The sequence below is a fragment of the Polypterus senegalus genome, chromosome 11 (genome assembly GCF_016835505.1).
Source record: "Polypterus senegalus isolate Bchr_013 chromosome 11, ASM1683550v1, whole genome shotgun sequence".
NCBI classification, from domain to species: domain Eukaryota; kingdom Metazoa; phylum Chordata; class Cladistia; order Polypteriformes; family Polypteridae; genus Polypterus; species Polypterus senegalus.
In genome coordinates, this window is record NC_053164.1 from 165,132,034 (window position 1) to 165,152,781 (window position 20,748).

Sequence of the window (20,748 nt, forward strand, 5' to 3'; positions counted from 1 at the left end):
CTTTTAAATGGTAGAATGATTCTGTCTGAGCATTCAATGCAAATAAGCTTAATTTTATATTGTTTCACCCAGAACTTCTCTGATTTTCAGATTGAATCTGCACAAGTATCAGAAAACAGTGTAGTCTGTGGCTTTTTGCAGTATTTGGAGAAGAATAAACCCTGGCAGAAAGTGTGGTGTGTGGTTCCAAAAAATGAGGCTCTCGTTTTGTATCTGTATGGCGCACCACAGGTAAGGAAACCTGGCTGCCTTCTTTTTTAGTTGTTGCCGAAAGACAACAAAATGTTCAAATCAGTACATTCTATGTAATAACTTCAAAGATGAATGAGCATAAGTAGAATCAATTGAGTATGTAAAGGCCAAAATATCTGCAGATTAATCCCCTGGACATGTTCTCATTTGATATTATAAACTTTGGAAACAGGCTGACTTTAGCAAAACAAACATATAATTGGGGACTAAATGTCAGATTTAAAAAGAACAACTAAACAGACTCTTAAATTTGGAAAACCAAAACCTGAATCTCTAAAGCTCAAATTTTGTGACTGAATGAAAAGACATGCACAGAAATTTCTTACCCAATAATTCATTGTACAGGCCTAACTGTTATAAGAGAGGATTCCTAAACCAAGCCATTAATAACAGTAAACATAAAACACCAATACAATGCACTTTTTTTTTTTTTTAAGTAGTCAGAGGTGGAACGTGAAGGCAATGCCCAGCACAGAGCTGAGGCTTCTCTTTATAAATGACTGCACCTCTAAAAGCTTCAAAGCCATTTGAAGGCCTGAGCACTTTTTGGTCCCAAACTAAGTTGAAAATAATGAATAATAATCTTAAGGCACTAGATGAAAATTCATTGGAAGTCAGTATAAAAAGAAATATTTCCGGGTTTTATGTATCCGTTCATGTTTGTCAAATTGTATGCAGTAATAACTCCTAAGTAAATGTACAGTATATGCAAGAGTTAATGTAATGTTTAGGAAAGTTGTTCAGGAATAATACAATTGCCTAACATATTAAAAAAAAAATACATTTTATGAAATAACAGTTGATTTGAAATATACAACTTCTACAGTATTTCAAAGTAAATTAAAGAAGAGGTTTTTTTTTTTTGTATTAACAGGATGTGAAAGCTCAGGCCACCATTCCGCTTTTGGGCTACACAGTAGAAGAACACCAGCGTATTCCGGAGATGCCCCACAGTTTTAAGCTGACCCAGTCTAAATCTGTGCATGGGTTCGCAGCTGAAACAGATGAGCTCAAGCAGAAATGGTTAAGGGTGATCAAAGCCGCAGTAATCGGAGAGATTTCTCAAATTGAGCATAAAACCGAGGCCCCTTTACAAGAGAATTCTGTACCAGAAAGCGTATAAAACTGTGCTGGGTACCACCACTACATTAGATCCATGGAGCCTCTCTTTAACTAGCTGGACCTGGCCTGCCAAGGAGGATGCCATTCTCATCATGCTCCCCATTTACAAAGGAGTGAGTTTGTTAAAATTGTGTAACACTATTAACAGGTAAAACAAAATGGTCACCTTACATGCACATCACAGCTCAATTCACTGGCCTACAGTAAAGGTATCAGTTGCTGCTGTATTTCAGAGAAAGCCCCATTGACAAGTGCAGATTTGGCATCGTTTTTGTAAAACTCTTTAACCCGGGAGAAGATGACTGAGAACTTTATTTCGGTGTACTCAACAATTTTTTAATTTGGTTGGACACAAAAGTACAAAGCGATGAATTATCCACTGAGTAAGACCCAAAGAGCCTGACTTTGTTGGCATTGAGAATTACTGAGGGAAACAGCACATCAGGAATCCATGACTTTTGATGTTAGGCTGCCTTCATCATTAAAGCTGCAACTACATTACCTGAATTGTGTACGCTTCAAGAAAAAGCAAGTCCAACTGGAGCTAATTCCTAGTTTGACTCCAAATAGGAGTCACCATAAGCACAATAGTACTACTTTGATAGAGGTGGATGTCATTCAATTGCTAACTCTGTTTTTGTACTTGACACCAGATGCACGTTTCTACATTTAAAACTGCAAGATACATTCAGACTTGAATTTATTAAATGATATTAAAGTTTATCTCAAGGAGTCAATTTGCATCAGGATTACAAACTATCAATTTTGCAACTGTGAGATTACAAAAAGCAAGGATAAATAAATCAATAAAAGAAATTCTTGTAAATTAAAACTATATTAATTCATCTCTTTCAACAGAAAGTGTTTTTGTTTTGTTTTAAATTGTATGTTTACCTTAATTATTTTCATGTCTCGTAAATTTAATCTCTTTTTTGAAACTGAAGTAAATTATAGAATGTTTGACTTGTGTGTAATGTATTTAAATTTTTTGTTTTTTAACAGACACACCATATCATATACATGGTGAAGATCTAAGGCCAGGAATATACTTAATGCTACTCGACACGTGCTCTTTGAGGATGCTACTGCTACACAAGCAAAGCACTGCTAATAATTGCGCGCGTAATTTAAGTACCGTATATACTCACGCATAGGTCTAGTCTTGAAAGATTGATCATAAAATCAGACCCTGACTTGTATGTCCATTCAAAAATGCGACACCTTTTTTTTTATTTATTTATTTATTTATTTTTTTACACATTCCCTCTTCCTCCAATCTCACACAAGTTTCTCAGATACATCAAATTTTGTTGCAGCAGCACAGTAACCAACTACTTTTGCTACTTCAACGACATTTAATTTAAAACCAGCTTCATATTTTCTTCTGATTGAACACTCAATCGTAGATAAGGGATGTTCTTATGATAAAGGTGTATGAGGGTGTGAGATACAAAAAACACAAAACTGTGCAAACGTTGCTTTGAACTAGTTTGGGTATTACTGCATGGTCACGTAGGCACAATATAGAGAGAGGTTAGGAGCACACGCTAATACAACGCATTGTCACATCCACATAGGAAAAAAAAAACAGTGTGCTCTGTGGTTACTCTCACAGGTGGCCGTTCGCATATCTTAATCTCTTGGACCAATAGCGGGAGTCTTCCGCATTCGACTTATATGACCGACATTATAAAATACCGGAAACAACAAAGCTGACGTCACATGCCAAAATTTGAACACACATGCCACCCATATTTTTGCTGGTGCTGCAACTCCAGAACGCTTTCATTTAGTTTAGTGATTGCGAAATTCTATGTGAAAAAAATCTATCTCACATGCTTCTCTAAAATGGTGCCTTTACTTTTTAATTAAAAAGTGTGGTGCAGATTTAAATAATGCGTAATTGACATTGTACATGTACATGCTTTATTAAAATTTCAGAAATTAACGAAATTTTATAAAATTACATAATCAATAAATCCACAATACAATTGTAACAACATAATGTAGTGTCAAAATTTGCGTTAGCTCTTTTGAATCTGAGAAACATATTGTGTAAATGGTGTTCTGCAAAATTTTAAACTTTAAAATGAAAATATTTCTGTAAATGTTTAAAAGCATTGTATAAATATGTCATTGGATGTGTAAATAATTCTTATGGTTTATATTTAACTTTTTTTTTGTACAGTTTTGCTTTTTCACACGTGTGTCTACAAGAAAGATATCCATCAGAAAGCCTTTGCTGGACAACTGTGCATCATCCAGAAACCTTTGGCAACACATAAACTTTGTCAGAGTGGTCAGACGGTGCTTTACAGCCTGCTGCTCTAGCATCAGGTACGAAGCGCACTGGACAGGCGTTCACACCCCAGGTCTGTGTCCAATCAACAGTCCCACAATCCTCTTCCTCATGACAACTAGAAGAACTGTGATGTAACTAAAAATTACCTTTGAACATAGAAATAACCACATGAAACCCTCAAACTTTCCTGGCCACTGCAGTATTATTTTTATAATAAATAAAAAAAATATACTGCTGTATCAAAGTGTGGCCTGAGGCATTTGCCTCCTTGCCTCACCTCACCCGTGAGCCCTGAGTAAAATTCTCCTAAAGATACAAAAAGACAAAGCATGGGTCTCCACTTCTCACTAATATTATTATTACGAAGTTCAGACTGCACATTTACAAAATAAAAGAATTTAAACATGCTCTCCTCTATAATAAATTTTAAAGTGGGAAAAATCAAAAACATCCAGGTTCTCATTTTTAAAAATTTGTGGACTTTAATTTTGGTAATTGGTTAAAATGGTCACACAAATAAACTCTTAATTGAATTAAAAGTATCCTTAGATTTGCTATGTTTTCCCCATCACTTTGTTCACTATGTACATGAATCTAGAAGGTAAGGTAGGTTCATGATCAGTGTTGATTAGATAAGAACAAGGTATTACTGTATTTAAATATCATCACTTTGTCCATTACAGAGTTGTGGCATGGTACAGATCAGGAGCTAACCCAAAACCATAGAGGGTCAAGCAAGACAGAAAAGGCCAGGGTGCCAGTCACGTGTCAGTTTATTGTTGAACTAGCAAAATATCCGCGCTTCGCAGCGGAGAAGTAGCGTGTTAAAGAAGTTATGAAAAAGAAAAGGAAACATTTTAAAAATAACATAACATGATTGTCAATGTAATTGTTTTGTTACTGTTATGAGTGTTGCTGTCATCAAGGATTTGGTTATCATTATTTCTTTCAATCAAGTTCTTATTTGCAGGATGTGTTGTGTTCAAGTTACATTCCGTGTTTGTCAACCATCGAAGTGTTCACTACCCAAATTGCTACTCGTGAATCTAAGATGTTTAACAGGCATTTCCGGTATTAACTTGTGGATTTGCCTGCGAATATTTAGTGGCAGCGTCTCTATTGACTTGTGGATCTGCCTGCGAGTATTTAGCGACAGCGTGTCTATTAACTTGTGGATTTTTCTGCGAGTATTTGGCGGCAGCGTCACAAAGTTGTTTACGTCTAGTTGCATCAGAAAATGTACCACGACATCTGACATGCCTCTTTTTTACTGTTTTTTCTTACAGCTTGGATTGCTGCTGTCATAATCTGTTTGAGTTTCATGGTTTGTTTCAGTTACGTTAGTATTTGCAGGACTTGTGTTGAAGTGACATTTGGCATCTGTCAAGCATTGTAAACCTACAACTGGTTTCATCGATAACTTTGCATCCAGCTTTTGAGAGTTGAAACATTAATAAACATCAAAGTGTTCACTACTCAAATCGTCACCTGTGAATCTAAGATGTTTAAGAGGCATTGGCGATTGTCGAAAGGTGTAAAATATTTGGTCATTTCGGTACACTTGAAAGCGACAACCAAACAATTCAGCGGCAGCCATCAACTCACATGCAGAACCATAGTGTGTAGTATAATTATCTTCTGTACCGTCATCAGTCCACACCTTGAACCTGTCCCAGTCATTCAATACATAAGACACAATGTTCCTCTGGATATCAAGAGTGAGCCTGATATGACTGTGCAATATGTAACACAGAGAATGGAAAAGGCAGGCGGCATCTCTGGGCATGAAAACCACTCAGTAAGTGACAGTTTTTCGATCGATGGTGATCACCTCGATAGACATGTTAATGGGGGTACGGTTGGAATGGTAAAGGAAATGGGTACCTGAACGGTAAACTAAGTCGAAAATACCTACACAATAACTATAATCATAATAAACGAACAATAAAACAGCAGAGAAGCCATGGATTAAATAAAAAGGCTGCAGTTATCAGCAGGGAGACATGAATACCGTGGTGAAGCAAGGAAGGGAATGAAGAGACCGGAGTGACGGACGGCCTTATATGGGCAGGCAGCCAATTACGTGGGAGGCGTGGGTGATGGGGGACGCAATATAGGCAGGCAGTCAACTACGTGGGAGGCGTGGGGATGGGGGACGCAACGCCGCCTCACACGGCGACCGAGATGCAGGCTATGGATGTATATAAGTACGTAAGTAGGATTCAGCTATGACCATTACGCGTAGAATTTTGAAATGAAACCTGCTTAACTTTTGTAAGTAACCTGTGAGGAATAAGCCTGCCAAATTTCAGCCTTCTACCTACACGGGAAGTTGGAGAATTACTGATGAGTGAGTCAGTGAGGGCTTTGCCTTTTATTAGTATAGATGAGCCAACAACTAAAGACGTGATCAATGACAGAGAAAGATCGATCACACTTGATTTGTCTTCGGGGGAAATGCAGCTTTCTACAGAAGCACTATAAATGAATAAGTATAACAAATGAACTATAACTCCCTCAGATACACACCAGAAGTGTTAAAAAGTAATAATAATAAATAGTAATAAATAACTTCTTCCTTGGCTAAAGATAAAATGAGCAGTTAGATAAAATGGACATTAGAAAGGCATATTGTCATTAGTTTGAAGCAACATTCTGTTCTGCCCTTTCTTATATAGTTCCTCAGTGTTGAGACCAGTCCATGTCACTGATGTGGACCCCCACCCGTCTGTAACAGTGCACCACCTTTGCATCCACTCCCTGAACAGTGACCAGGTGGTGTTGAGGCTGTCGATATCCAACCACTTAGTTTTCCTGATGTTAACTTGCAGAGTTCTCCACCAAAGTTCTCCACCTGACTCCTCTCCTCTTGTCTCATCCTCCTTATCGATGATCTTGAACAACAACATTTATTTATATAGCACATTTTCATACAAAAAATGTAGCTCAAAGTGCTTTACATAATGAAGAATAGAAAAATAAAAGACATAGTAAGAAATTAAAATAAGTCAATATTAATTAACATAGAATAAGAGTAATGTCCGATGGCGAGGGAGGACAGGATTCCAGACCATGAGACTGCCCAGTCCCCTCTGGGCATTCTACCTCACATAAATGAAACAGTCCTCTTTGTATGTAGGGTTTTCACGGAAGGACTTAATGATGATGGTCATGCAGACTTCTGGCTTTTAGTCCATCAATGTTGGAGCATCATGATGCTTTGAGTTGATGGTGGTGGTGCAGGCTGCCACCACAACGAAACCGGAAAAAGAAACAGAAAACCTTTTCTGCTTTCTCACTCACTTGGTCTTTTTCTGACACTCTATCCAGTCTGCTGCTGCACTCAAGGACTGCGGGATTTTCTGTTTTACTATTCATAACATCTCACCGGCCCACTTTGTTGTGTTCACAAGAATGTTTGGTTGCTGTTGACAGAGATCAATCAAAGGTGTGAGAAAAAAAATTAACTTTATAGCATGAAGTGTGTATCGCATCTCTCCAAATACAGTTTGACCACAAAAATGCTATTTCTGTCTGGTTGCCACTTTATAAATTAAAATAAGGTGAGGGGGTCAACATTTCATGACAATTAGGTGAATTCTGATGGAATTTCTTTCTACGAATTGTCTTATTGGGGGATACTACTTTGAAAGACATTCACATAAAATTTCCCAGAGTGTGCCATATCAAGCAGATGCAGCATGCCTCCCATTGTCATTCTTTCAGAGACATCCTTGTCTCTGATGTCATTTCAGAGATGAACCTGTGGGTGAAGTTATAGGTGGCCTTTTTCTCTGAAGACAGGAAGAAGTGCTTACATATTTGTTGGCCTTAGTCGATGTTGTCTTCCCTTATCATATGTCGAATTGTGTGACGGTGTCTTGCACAGGGGTTGAGGAGGGGGCTGTACTGTTAAGCAGAACTAATTTCAAAGGATAAAGTGCAGAGTTGAAGGATGTTCAAAATTTCAGGCAGAGAGGGATTGTGATTTAGGTGGAGAAACTGCTTCATGCCCAGAGAAAACCAACCTGCTGGGAAGCACAGCAATGTCCCTGCCAAGCAGAAGATCTGTTCAAAAGGGCTAGCAGGCTTTGACGATGCTGTGCTTCTTACTGAGAAATTAGCCCTCTTCTAACTGTGCTTCACCAGTTTTTTGATTTTCCTAATTTCAATAAGAAATAATATTGTGGGACTGCTAATAATTTTAGTGTGGTTTCCTCTGTGCTGTGATTCGTGTGTGTGTGTGTGTGTGTGACTGGTTACTGTCCATTTTGTCATGACAGGTCTGGGCTATGGCTTTATTTCTACATGTGTTGTTTTTAAAAACTCACTTTACTGGTTTCATATTGTTCTGTTTTGTGTGTGATTGGCACAACAAAGTAAAAACTGTACTAAAGGGCAATCACTCAATGAGAGAGGCAAAAAGAACTTAATAATGGAATGTCAGGCAAAACTGGCATTTTGTGTAACATAAAGCAAACCTAAGATAAAACAAATTCAAGCAATTAAAAAAAATACATATATGCCCTTTGTTATGCATTAAGTATGAGAAGACGCAAAGTAACTTCTCCTTTTGTATGTTCAGCTACCTTGTGACCTTGCCCTGTATAAGAGGGCTTGGAAGACGGATGGATGGATTATCATTATTCTGCTTATAGCAGAGAAAAAATATGAATGGATTAATGAATAGAAGATATTAAGTACTGCAATTACCTTGATTGGACAGCACAGTGGTGCAGTGGCAGTGCTACGACCTCTCGGTGAGAGAGACGTGGTTCATGTCCCGGTGTTTACTGCATGAAGTTTGCATGTTCTCCCTGGATGCTCATTTCTTCCCACAATTCAAAAACTTGCCGTTGCTAAAGTGGCCCTTTTTTGGCGTGTCTGTGTGTTCGTTCCGTGATGGACTTGTGCCCTGTCTGGGGATTTTTCCTGCTTTGTGTCCAGTGCTCCAGTTAACTACACCCTAGTTAAGCAGGTTTGGAAGATGGGTGGTTGTCTATAATGTCTGTTTACCATCGCCAAATCCCTTAACCTTCATGCCTTTAAAAGGAAACTGGAGCACACCAAGGAAACCTAAGAAGAAAGGCGCGTACACTACAGGTAGTGAATACCCAGGACACAACTCCCTTACTGTGAGGCAGCAGTACCACCACTGTGCCAATACGCCACACACATGTTTAATTATTAATAGTATAAATTATTTAAATAAAGTTAAGTTTATCTGTAAAATGTAATAATATACATGTTCTAATGCATTTCATCATCAGTATGATATCAAGTATAAATCCATCCATCCATCATCCAACCCGCTATATCCTAACTACAGGGTCACGGGGGTCTGCAGGAGCCAATCTCAGCCAACACAGGGTGCAAGGCAGGGAACAAACCCCGGGCAGGGCGCCAGCCCACCGCAGTCAAGTATAAATCTTAGTATTCTAAATGTCTAGAGAGCTATAATATCACAAATTTATGAATTTACTGCATTCTCTGTGGTGACTGCTGCCTGCGGCTCTTAACGGCACAAGAGGAAGTCCGTAGAGATTTACAACTGGGCCGATCACACTTAGAATACAAAGCATTTAACGTGCTGCTTTAGTTATGGCGGGGTTTAAGACATTCTAGCAAATTAAGCATTGATTTTAAGATGGGGATTGTGACATTTTACGTTAATGACAAAATAAGCTGTAACGTGGAAACGTCAAGATTATTGTTGAAATTTTGTCATTAATGATGAAATAAACCACAAGTTTAAAGTGCAAATGTCACAATTAAAACTGAAATTTCGACTTTAATCATGAGACAGACTTTTTTCCTTCTTCACTATGTCCCTAATACTCTTCCTTAATTTTCTCTGTGGTCTGTGAAAATTGGAGTTTAGTTTTCCTTTCCATTTTGACAACTAACTAAAAAGAAAACTATCTATCTTCTCGTTCTTCTTTCTCTTAATCTTTTCCCACTTCCATGTGGGGCTTATTATACTTGACCAATATATAATGCAAGTTGACTAACTCATTCACTCACAAACACTTCAACAAAAACCCTGTTTCCCGTTTAGCTATCCGCTAACAAAGGACAGTTTGATATATCAATATTTACAGGTAACCTCCACCTCTGTGGCATAGCGATGGATTTTGCAGGTTGTGCAAACTACAAGGGCCTATGAGTTTGGTGGGCCCACTCAGGGCATATAGAAAAAAAATTGAATAACTTAAATCATTTGCACAGCTCATTACGTTAATAATTCACAGTTTCAGTGACATGTTTGCACCATCACCAGGCAAGTCCAATCCAATCCATGATGATATTACGTATTTGGTAGGCCTACAGTTTACACAAATTTAGACTTCGGGAGTTCAGAGGCTTGGAGCCTAATTAGAGGTACAACACATCTCAGTCCGCCTTACAGACAAGTGCACATTCCCAAATTTGGTGACTTTGGCATGCCATAGTGGACGTGAACAGAAGAAGTTTTGAAGGACATCACATAAATAATGTAAATATACATTACCAGTAACGGCACACTGCACGATAACATGTAGTGAATACACTTGACTTGAGCATTCATAGTTTTAACACTCTGTCTCTGTTTACCATTTGTTTGCTCAGAGGTTGATGCTCTTACTGCTTCCTAAGCAGCTCTTCTTTTCTCCACCCTAGCAGCCTGCTTCTTCTCTTATTTTGTCGGCATCGTTTCGCGTTAAAACTGATTAGGTCAGTGTTTGTATTGCAATTACTTAGTACGTTTTCTTTAATTTTTGACATAAGCTGGCACTTAAGTCTTCAATCTGCCTCAAGAATGATTTAAGATGTGAAGAGTTAGAAGAAGTGACGGCGAAGGTGGTAGGGATGAGAATGGCGTCCGTACACATGCGCCGCATTACTGCCTTGCTGGCCGCTGCCGAGATGCGTGTGCATGTAATGGGAGGAGGAAAAAAAAAAACACACTGGTGCTAATCTGTAACTGGAGATGTAGTTTTATGCGGCATTAGTCCTGTCCTGACGATTGTCAGACTCATCTTGGCATCGCAGATAAGTTGCATGAACTGCTTACGGATAACAAAAAACAGCTTTACAATGTTAGTTAGAAAACGACCACGGGTGCAAATTGCCTTTTGATGTTGGTAACAACATGTTATGTGTTATGCATGTGCATGTGCACCCACACCATACGAAAACTGGATGTAGTGCCCGACTTCCAGCACAGCTGGCATGATGGAGTGACACTGAGATATTCCTGACCTGTCATCCAGTTAAATGAGAAGTGACATCAGATAGGTGATATTTGGCAATATATATATAGATTAAAAGGTCTTCACTTCAAATACGTAGCTTTGGCTCCATTTAACAGGGAAGTAAAATGCAATCTAAAAATACGTCAATGTATATCCCTATAACTGCACTGTGATATGAATTATTATGCATGTAATTCATCGTTTAGCTGATACGCTTCTTTTCTCTACTTGATCTAAGGTGTCGACACGTCCAAGTTTCTACAAAATAGTGCATACGTATGGGTCACAGTTGCTGTAAATATACGCACATTCCCCCGTCACGTTTTCCTTTATAAATCCCAATGTTTGCTGGGAAGATGCTGAGTCTTTTTCTGAGTACATAAGCTTTGTAAATGAGCCCCTCATTCTCATATCACTATGCTTTGAATATATGATCATGGAGATTCCTATGTTTGTTATTTTGGTTCACCTACAGCATAGTTACTATATTGTGTATTATGTGTGTTAGGTATAATCTTCATTATAGCGCCCCGCGTGTTACCTGCATTTGGACAGCCACGTTAGAGACTTACTAGCTCAGTACAAGCAGGCCAAACGGTTATCTTCAGACCCGGGCACCCCAAACTTAAAGACTACACTTCACATGTAATTAGTTATCATTTTATGAATGCAGTAATCAAGAAGATTTTTTTTCTCAAAGAATGATCTAAACTATGCAAGGTTCATGTCAGTAGAGATACAAAGTTTAAATACATCTATAGCAGTCCTTTAAAAAGTACTCAAGAGTTGGTCTGTGAATAGTTCCAAAAGGTTAAAAGTTCAGGTGGTCCTGAGAGTTGGCTTGTTTATGAAAGTGTTAGATCAAACAATTCAAATTATAACTTAGTTCCTATTTTAATATATTGTCAACATCAGAATTCACTTTATTGGCTAAGTACACTATTGTCTTCTAGGACTTTGCCTTGATAGTATTGATGCAACATACAAGGACAACACAAAATGCTGGAAGATAAATATAAAAAGATAAAATATGATGCATCATCATATGGGCATGGGCAACACAATATACTGTGAGAGTTTTTAACCCTTTTGAGACCCTCCCCAATGGGACAGCATACCAAAACACTTTTGCTGTGTCTGTCGAGGGCTGCTTGTAACTTGCCGTGGCAACCGCATGTTTGCAGCGCCACAGAGGCAAAGGCAAACTCACCACCTCCTCACGCAACATGTCTGATGCCTGATGGTTGATGTGGGAGACACTACAATTTGGCCACTGAACTGGCCCTGACTTTGCCCATTTGCTGTGCCTGTGTGTAGTAGAGTTGTAGCTCCTGCTGCAATAAGTAGCCATGCTGTTCCTGTTTCAAGTATAATAAAGCTGATTTTCCTGAAATCCTTAGACTCAGCCTCATCCTTTGGGTGCAAGGCAGCAACTCACACATCACATTGTACCAGAAGTGGGGACTTGCACCAAGAGGCACATAACTTCACGATACCGGCAGAGCAAGATGAGACTCCTGCGGGCACTGATGTCTTTGGGTGCCAAAGGAATGTGCTGGTGAAGATGACTCCCTCGGACGACCTGGAGTGTTTCATATTGTGCTTTGACCCGCAGACTGGATGGCACCTAAGCCATCAGGAAGCAGAGAGGTTATCCAGGTTTGGCCCTGACTTCGATCCAAACAGCACAGGCTCCTAGGGTCGCTGACAACACGGGCGGAAGATGCCATCATAAGAGCTCCATAGTGGGAACTAAGTGCAGATGCTTTCACTGTGATCAACCAGGAAATCTGGTTCATCACTGGTACCTCCCACCTGCACAAACCATGGACATCGTTCTGGCCCAGGTATGCGGCTCACACGTTTCCACCAAGATGTTAGTCAAGGACAATTTTAAAGCCTCTATTAAACTGGCTGGATGTGAAATCCTGGTGCTGTTTGACTCTGGTAGCGACCTCTGTGTAGTTAGTTCACTGTGACTTGCTGCGGCAGACCCCTTATAGGAGCACAGACCAGGTGAACGTTCACTGCATCCATGGGGACATTAAAGCATATGAGACTATATTACTGCCTCTTAAATTCAAATTGAAGAACTTTAAGCTTTGGACTACCATATCAGACACTTTATCCTGGCCTCTTAATAGAAAAAGAGGAATGCCCATTTCCCACAGGTCTTGGCCACCTGCAGAGCACCTACCTCTGTAGTAGATAGAGAAGGGCTAGCTGCTGACAATGTCAATCAAGGAGCTAGGTTTGAAATGAACCTAAGTTGTCCAGTGAGATGGGAGATCCTCAAGTAAGGACCCCGGGCAGCTGGCAGACTTTACCCCCATCACTCGCACTAACAACCACCCCAGACTGGACACCTGCTACAGACCCTGTCAAAGTAGCAGCGGGGGAAGAGCGTGATGCTGTGTTGGGTGTGGAGGAAGCAAAGTCCACACTGTGAATGACACTTACTATCTGGAGCCAAACTTTAAAACACCACACTTTTCAATTAAGGATGGTTTACTGTATTGTGTGATTTCTGATTGCATGGACGATGGGCGGAATCGAGCAACTGGTAGTGCCAAGTGAGCATACAGCTTGGCCAAACGTTTTGAGAATGACACAAATATAGTTTTTCACAAACTTTGCTGCTTCAATGTTTTTAGATCTTTTTGTCAGATATTTCTATGGTATACTGAAGTATACTGCAATTACAAGCGTTTCATAAGTTTCAAAGGCTTTTATTGAACAATTGCATTAAGTTTATGCAAAGAGTCAATATTTGCAGTGTTGGCCCTTTTTTCATTCTTTGAGAGCAACTCCTCCCAACCATCCAAGAGCAGTCTGGCACCGTTGACTTTTCAATGCATGATGGACCAGATCCCTTGCCCCCATTTCTGGTATGTGGGAGCGTATTTCGATGAAGTGGTCATTTTCAGTAACAACTGGAGATCTCACCTCGACCTCCTGCAGGAGGTGCTTGACCCTTTGAGCCTGGCGAGGTTGACAGCTAACCCTAAGATGTGCAGGTTGGGTATGCCAGAAACCCATTCCATCTGGTGCTCCTGGTAGAATTGTTTGTTCTTATAATTACAATTACCTCACAGAAAACTTGCACTACAACTGTAATATTGCACAACCAGAGCTACTTTACTCTATACAATAAAAACAATGAAAAATATACAATATGAAAGCATAAGTACAATATACAGTGGTGTGAAAAACTATTTGCCCCCTTCCTGATTTCTTATTCTTTTGCATGTTTGTCACACAAAATGTTTCTAATCATCAAACACATTTAACCATTAGTCAAATATAACACAAATAAACACAAAATGCAGTTTTTAAATGATGGTTTTTATTATTTAGGGAGAAAAAAATCCAAACCTACATGGCCCTGTGTGAAAAAGTAATTGCCCCCTTGTTAAAAAATAACCTAACTGTGGTGTATCACACCTGAGTTCAATTTCCGTAGCCACTCCCAGGCCTGATTACTGCCACACCTGTTTTAATCAAGAAATCACTTAAATAGGAGCTGCCTGACACAGAAGTAGACCAAAAGCACCTCAAAAGCTAGACATCATGCCAAGATCCAAAGAAATTCAGGAACAAATGAGAACAGAAGTAATTGAGATCTATCAGTCTGGTAAAGGTTATAAAGCCATTTCTAAAGCCTTGGGACTCCAGCGAACCACAGTGAGAGCCATTATCAACAAATGGCAAAAACATGGAACAGTGGTGAACCTTCCCAGGAGTGGCCGGCCGACCAAAATTACCCCAAGAGCGCAGAGACGACTCATCCGAGAGGTCACAAAAGACCCCAGGACAATGTCTAAAGAACTGCAGGCCTCACTTGCCTCAATTAAGGTCAGTGTTCACGACTCCACCATAAGAAAGAGACTGGGCAAAAATGGCCTGCATGGCAGATTTCCAAGACGCAAACCACTGTTAAGCAAAAGAACATTCGGCTCGTCTCAATTTTGCTAAGAAACATCTCAATGATTGCCAAGACTTTGGGGAAAATACCTTGTGGACTGATGAGACAAAAGTTGAACTTTTCGGAAGGCAAATGTCCCATTACATCTGGCGTAAAAGGAACACAGCATTTCAGAAAAAGAACATCATACCAACAGTAAAATATGGTGGTGGTAGTGTGATGGTCTGGGGTTGTTTTGCTGCTTCAGGACCTGGAAGGCTTGCTGTGATAGATGGAACCATGAATTCTACTTTCTACCAAAAAATCCTGAAGGAGAATGTGCGGCCATCTGTTCGTCAACTCAAGCTGAAGCGATCTTGGGTGCTGCAACAGGACAATGACCCAAAACACACCAGCAAATCCACTTCTGAATGGCTGAAGAAAAACAAAATGAAGACTTTGGAGTGGCCTAGTCAAAGTCCTGACCTGAATCCAATTGAGATGCTATGGCATGACCTTAAAAAGGCGGTTCATGCTAGAAAACCCTCAAATAAAGCTGAATTACAACAATTCTGCAAAGATGAGTGGGCTGAAATTCCTCCAGAGCTCTGTAAAAGACTCATTGCAAGTTATCGCAAACGCTTGATTGCAGTTATTGCTGCTAAAGGTGGCCCAACCAGTTATTAGGTTCAGGGGGCAATTACTTTTTCACACAGGGCCATGTAGGTTTGGATTTTTTTTTCTCCCTAAATAATAAAAACCATCATTTAAAAACTGCATTTTGTGTTTACTTGTGTTATATTTGACTAATGGTTAAATGTGTTTGATGATCAGAACCATTTTGTGTGACAAACATGCAAAAGAATAAGAAACCAGGAAGGGGGCAAATAGTTTTTCACACCACTGTACATGTACATATAGTGCAGATTGTATTATTTTATGGGTGAATCTGCACTATATGTACATGTATATTGTACTTATGCTTTCATATTGTATATTTTTCATTGTTTTTGTTGTGTTATTTTATGTGAGAATTAGTTTATGGAAAAGTTGCATATTGAACCTCATTGTACCCTACAATAACAATAAAGGAATTCAATTCAGTTCAATGTAGTGGGATCCTCTACCAGTTAATGAAGGTCTACAGCATCATAAGGTTAATTAACAATGGTCCATATAAGATTGTTTCAGGGTGTAACCAGGTGGGGTTTGAGACACATTTGTGAATGCACATTTTTAAGAAGAAATATGAAGAATTGTGAACAAATGTGCAAATGTACAGTAAGTTGTTGTTTTTGGCATATGCGTATTTGAACTCTCAAAATCACGCAGTGTAGCACTGCCATATAAATTTATGCTCAGGTTTGTCTTTTGTCTCTCTATGCGAATCCTGTCTCCATCTGTGCACAACTATAGCATAAGATGAGCACATTGGATCAGGAGGAACTTTGTGAGATATGGGGCTGTTGTTGCGTTTTCTGGGAGTGCCATGGAAACGGATGTTCTTTTGAAAAGGAGCATGAAAAGGCAGGAAGAGAGGAAAAAAAAAAACAGAGTTTTATGACGGAGGGGAAAGATGTGATCTATCTAAGGCCAGGATAAAGATTGTTTCTTAAAGTCTTATGCAGTTTGAGGCCACCTCGAAAGAATCCTGATACACTCAGGGAACTGGACTAGACAGTGGATGGGACTGGGATCAGAGTGAGCAATAAATCTTTTATTCTGGGATTGGCCCATCTGAAGAATTCAATTATTGGGAGATACAATTATCTTATAAAGAGACTAAATTGAGTGGACATTGTGGGATATTTTTGGGTACCTGATTTTATGGTATTTGTTTACTGTATATTTTGGGAGAGGACAGCTAGGGCGGTTTCGGAATCGGCTTATGTCTGGGGAGATTGGGGGATTACATTTAAATCATTAACTACATTTTTTCTCTGCACCTTTTCTCTGGGTCATTTCTGTAAAATACACTTTTCTTAGTGGATGTAATTTTCAGCACCGTGGAAAGGGGTCTGTAGACAGTTTTAGGCTGACATGCAATTCGTAGTTAATTTTTCACTATAAACTTGTGAAACTAGTGAAATGTCGCAGTTACGATCGCCATAGCAATACAATACAATACAATACAATACAATACAGTTTATTTTTGTATAGCCCAAAATCACACAGGAAGTGCCGCAATGGGCTTTAACAGGCCCTGCCTTTTGACAGCCCCCAGCCTTGACTCTCTGAGAAGACAAGGAAAAACTCCCAATAAAACCTTGTAGGAAAATGGAAGAAACCTCGGAAAGGCAGTTCAAAGAGAGACCCCTTTCCAGGTAGATTGGGCGTGCAGTAGGTGTCAAAAGTAGGGGGTCAATACAATACAATATACACAACAGAACAATTCCTTAAGACAGCATAATAAAAATTTTAGAATTACGGTTTAACAGTAGATGATATGACATAATTAGGTTTGGATATTTTTAGAGTCCTGGAGACCTCATCCATCTAGCTGCATCTCCATTTGGCCATGCCACGGCTGAAACATTGCTCCGATGAAAGGACCCCTCTTTCCCATGATTCCTGTGATCCTCCATCAGGGATGACTTTACCATAGGCAGGCAAACAACTTGGCAGGTGGGCCGTGGCACCAATGGCCACATTTGGGTACCGAGAAAAGAAACAGAATAGGTGAGGGTTAGTATTCAAATATAATTATCATGTTACTTATGTTATAGTGCTAATGACTAACAACAGAGATGCAGTATGTACAGTTAATCAGCAGCTCTAGTCAGGATATGCTAAACTGAAGTAGTGAGTCTTCAGCCAGGATTTAAAGGCTGAGACCGAGGGGCATCTCTTATGGAAGCAGGAAGACCATTCCACAGTTTAGGGGCCCTGTAACTAAAAGCTCGACCTCCCACTGTTATTTTATTAATCCTTGGAATCCTAAGCAGACCGGCATCTTGAGATCTTAATGTGCTCAGGTTTGTAAGTCATGATAAGTTCAGACAAGTAAGCGGACCTTGGCCATTTAATGCTTTATATGTTAAAAGGAGGATTTTGAAATCTGCCCTAAATTTAACTGGGAGCCAGTGTAAAGATTTAAGAACTGGGGTTATGTGTTCATATTTTCTTGTTCTTGTAATAATTCTTGCAGCGCATTTTGGATTAACTGGAGGCTGTATAGAGAACAGTTTGAACAGCCAGTGAACACCGCATTGCAGTAGTCAATCCTACTAGAGATAAATGCATGAATTAATTTCTCACAATCCTGTTTATTTAGAAAGCGCCTTAATTTCCTAATATTTTTAAGATGGAAAAACATGTTTTGGACGACTTTGTAATATGCGCTTTAAATGACATGCTAGAGTCAAAGATAACTCCTAGATTGCGGGCTGATTCAGTAAAATTAATTGGGATTCCAACTGAGTTAAATGACGACAAAATATTGCTGTGATCAGCGTCATTCCCTCCAACAATTAACATCTCTGTTTTATCTGTATTTAAAGACAAGTAGTTCTCATTCATCCATTCCTTTAATTCACTAACACAACTAATTAAAGACAACATCGGAGAAACTTCATTTGATTTAAATGAAAGGTATAACTGGGTGTCATCTGCATACGAGTGAAAATTAACATTATGTTTCCTAATGAGAGATCCCAGTGGAAGCATGTAAAGTGAAAACAGTAAAGGTCCCAGTACTGAGCCCTGCGGACACCATATTGAACTTCTGTGTATAATGATGGAGTACTGTCAGCACATTTCTGTACATACTGGAATCGATTTGATAAATAAGAACTGAACCAAGCGAGCACGGGCCTGTAAGCCCAACATCGTTTTCTAGCCTGTGCAGTAAAATAGAATGGTCAATGGTGTCAAATGCTGCACTTAAGTCCAACAACATAATTACAGTGGAATTTCCTTCATCAGAGGATATCAGAATGTCATTTACAACCCGTGTTAGTGCCGTTTCTGTACTATGACCAGTCGAAAGCCAGACTGGAATTTCTCAAATAAATTGTAATGCGTAAGGTGTGACTGAAGCTGACTGGCGACTACTTTCTCTAGTATTTTAGAGAGAAATGGTAAATTTGAAATAGGCCTATAGTTATTTAGTATGTGTGGGTCTAGGTCTGACTTTTTAAGTAAAGGTTTAATGACTGACACTTTTAGTGCATCAGGTACTGTGCCATGCAATAATGAACTATTGATAATGTTTAGAATGGTGCTACAAGAACATCCATTGCACTTTTACTAGTTTTGTTGGCACTGGATCTAGGGAACAAGTAGTGGGCTTCATTTTAAATTAAAGTTAAGACTTCCTGCTCAGTTACAGGATTAAAATTATTAAAGTGCTGAATGCAATGTGACAGGGTCTGCTAAGCTAGTATTTGGTTTGTACTGTGATGCTGAGATCTGGGATCTTATATTTTTAATTTTCTCATTGAAGAAGTTCATAAAGTCTGTACTGCTAATATCTGTTGGTATTTTGCACTGTTGATCTGAATTCCCATTTGTTAATTTAGCCACTGCTCTAAAAAGTACCCTAGGATTTTTATTATTGCTATCTATTAATGTAGAATAGTATTCTGAGCGAGCTTTAAAGAGGGCCTTTTAATATTTATTAACACTCTCTGTCCATGCAATTTGAAAGACATGTAGCTTTGTTGTTCTCCATCTGCGCTCCAGTTTTGACACTCTAATTTAAGAGCTCGAGTGTTTTCATTAAACCAGGGAGAGTTTCTATGTGCTTTGATCACTTTTGTTTTAGGGGAGCCACTGTGTCCAGAGCATCTATCAAGGTCACATTATAATGTGATATTAGCTGATCTAAATTGTTTTCCACGTTTACATTTGATGTTAACTGATCTAAATGGTTTTCCACAATTACACTCGACTTACTCAAGGTATCTATAAATTTTGAAGCAGAATTACAATCTAGATGTCGCACTGTCTTTGTTTTAATCTGCGAGTGCGCTGGCATGGGCAGAACTAAATCAAACGTAATTAAGAAGTGATCGGAAATAACTACATTTAATGGAGTAATATTTAAATTTTGAATTTCAACTTTGTAAGTTATAATTAAATCTAATGTATGGTTATGATTATGAGTTGGACCTTTGACAATCTGACAAAATCCTACTGAATTTAACAAATAAGTAAAACATTTGCTAAAAGTGTCAGTTTCCACATCAATGTGTACATTAAAATCCCCCATCAGAACTACATGATCATAATTTATAGCCAAATCAGACAGAAGGTTGCTAAATTCAGTCATGAACAATGAATATGGCCCTGGTGGTCTGTAGACTAGCACTATAATTGTGTTGGAATCTGTTTTAATATTTAAAATGAATGCCTCAAAGGATGTAAAGTTGCCTAAATTTTTAGGAGTGATTTGCATTTTGTTACAATGAATTATTCCAAGGCCTCCTCCTCGACCAGAATCTCTAGACTTATGAAGGAACGAGTATCCATCTGGTGACGCCTCAGCTAGGTGAACAGTGTCACATTTACTAAGCCAGGTTTCAGTAAGAAGACACAGATCAGATTTTGTACTTAATATTATATCATTTACCAAAACAGCTTTAGTGCCAAGAGAGCGAATGTTCAATAAACAGCATTTAAAACTGCATGGTTCTTTCTGAACTGCTGATATATTTTTTGTTTTAATTTGAATTAAATTTCTATTACAGATGCCCCTGGTGGAGTGTCTGGTTTTATCCCTTGGTCTAATTATACACCTTATTTTTGGTTATCAATTAATTTATGGTTTGTTTCAAGACTAAATTTACTGGATGCCCCACAACAGGGATTATGGGTAACAGCTTCAGGAAAATAACAGGTGGGATAAACAACAGCCTGTGATTTAAGATCACATGACTGCGGCCTGGATGGTGCTCTAATCAGTCAACCAGGCAGTTTTGCTGCCATATTTT

At 39.0% G+C, this 20,748-nt stretch overlaps 1 protein-coding gene across 3 annotated transcripts in view; it reads left to right on the forward strand.

Moving 5' to 3' along the window:
* LOC120539682 (FYVE, RhoGEF and PH domain-containing protein 4-like) overlaps positions 1-2,337 on the forward strand; it is a 343,618-nt gene extending 341,281 nt beyond the window's left edge. For all 3 annotated transcript variants that reach the window (XM_039770027.1, XM_039770026.1, XM_039770028.1), the window contains 2 exons: positions 91-231; positions 1,127-2,337. In XM_039770027.1, the coding sequence (XP_039625961.1) occupies positions 91-231; positions 1,127-1,375 (390 nt within the window). In that variant the 3' untranslated portion in view covers positions 1,376-2,337. The remainder of the gene's footprint in view (positions 1-90; positions 232-1,126) is intronic.
* Positions 2,338-20,748: the final 18,411 nt, after the last annotated feature.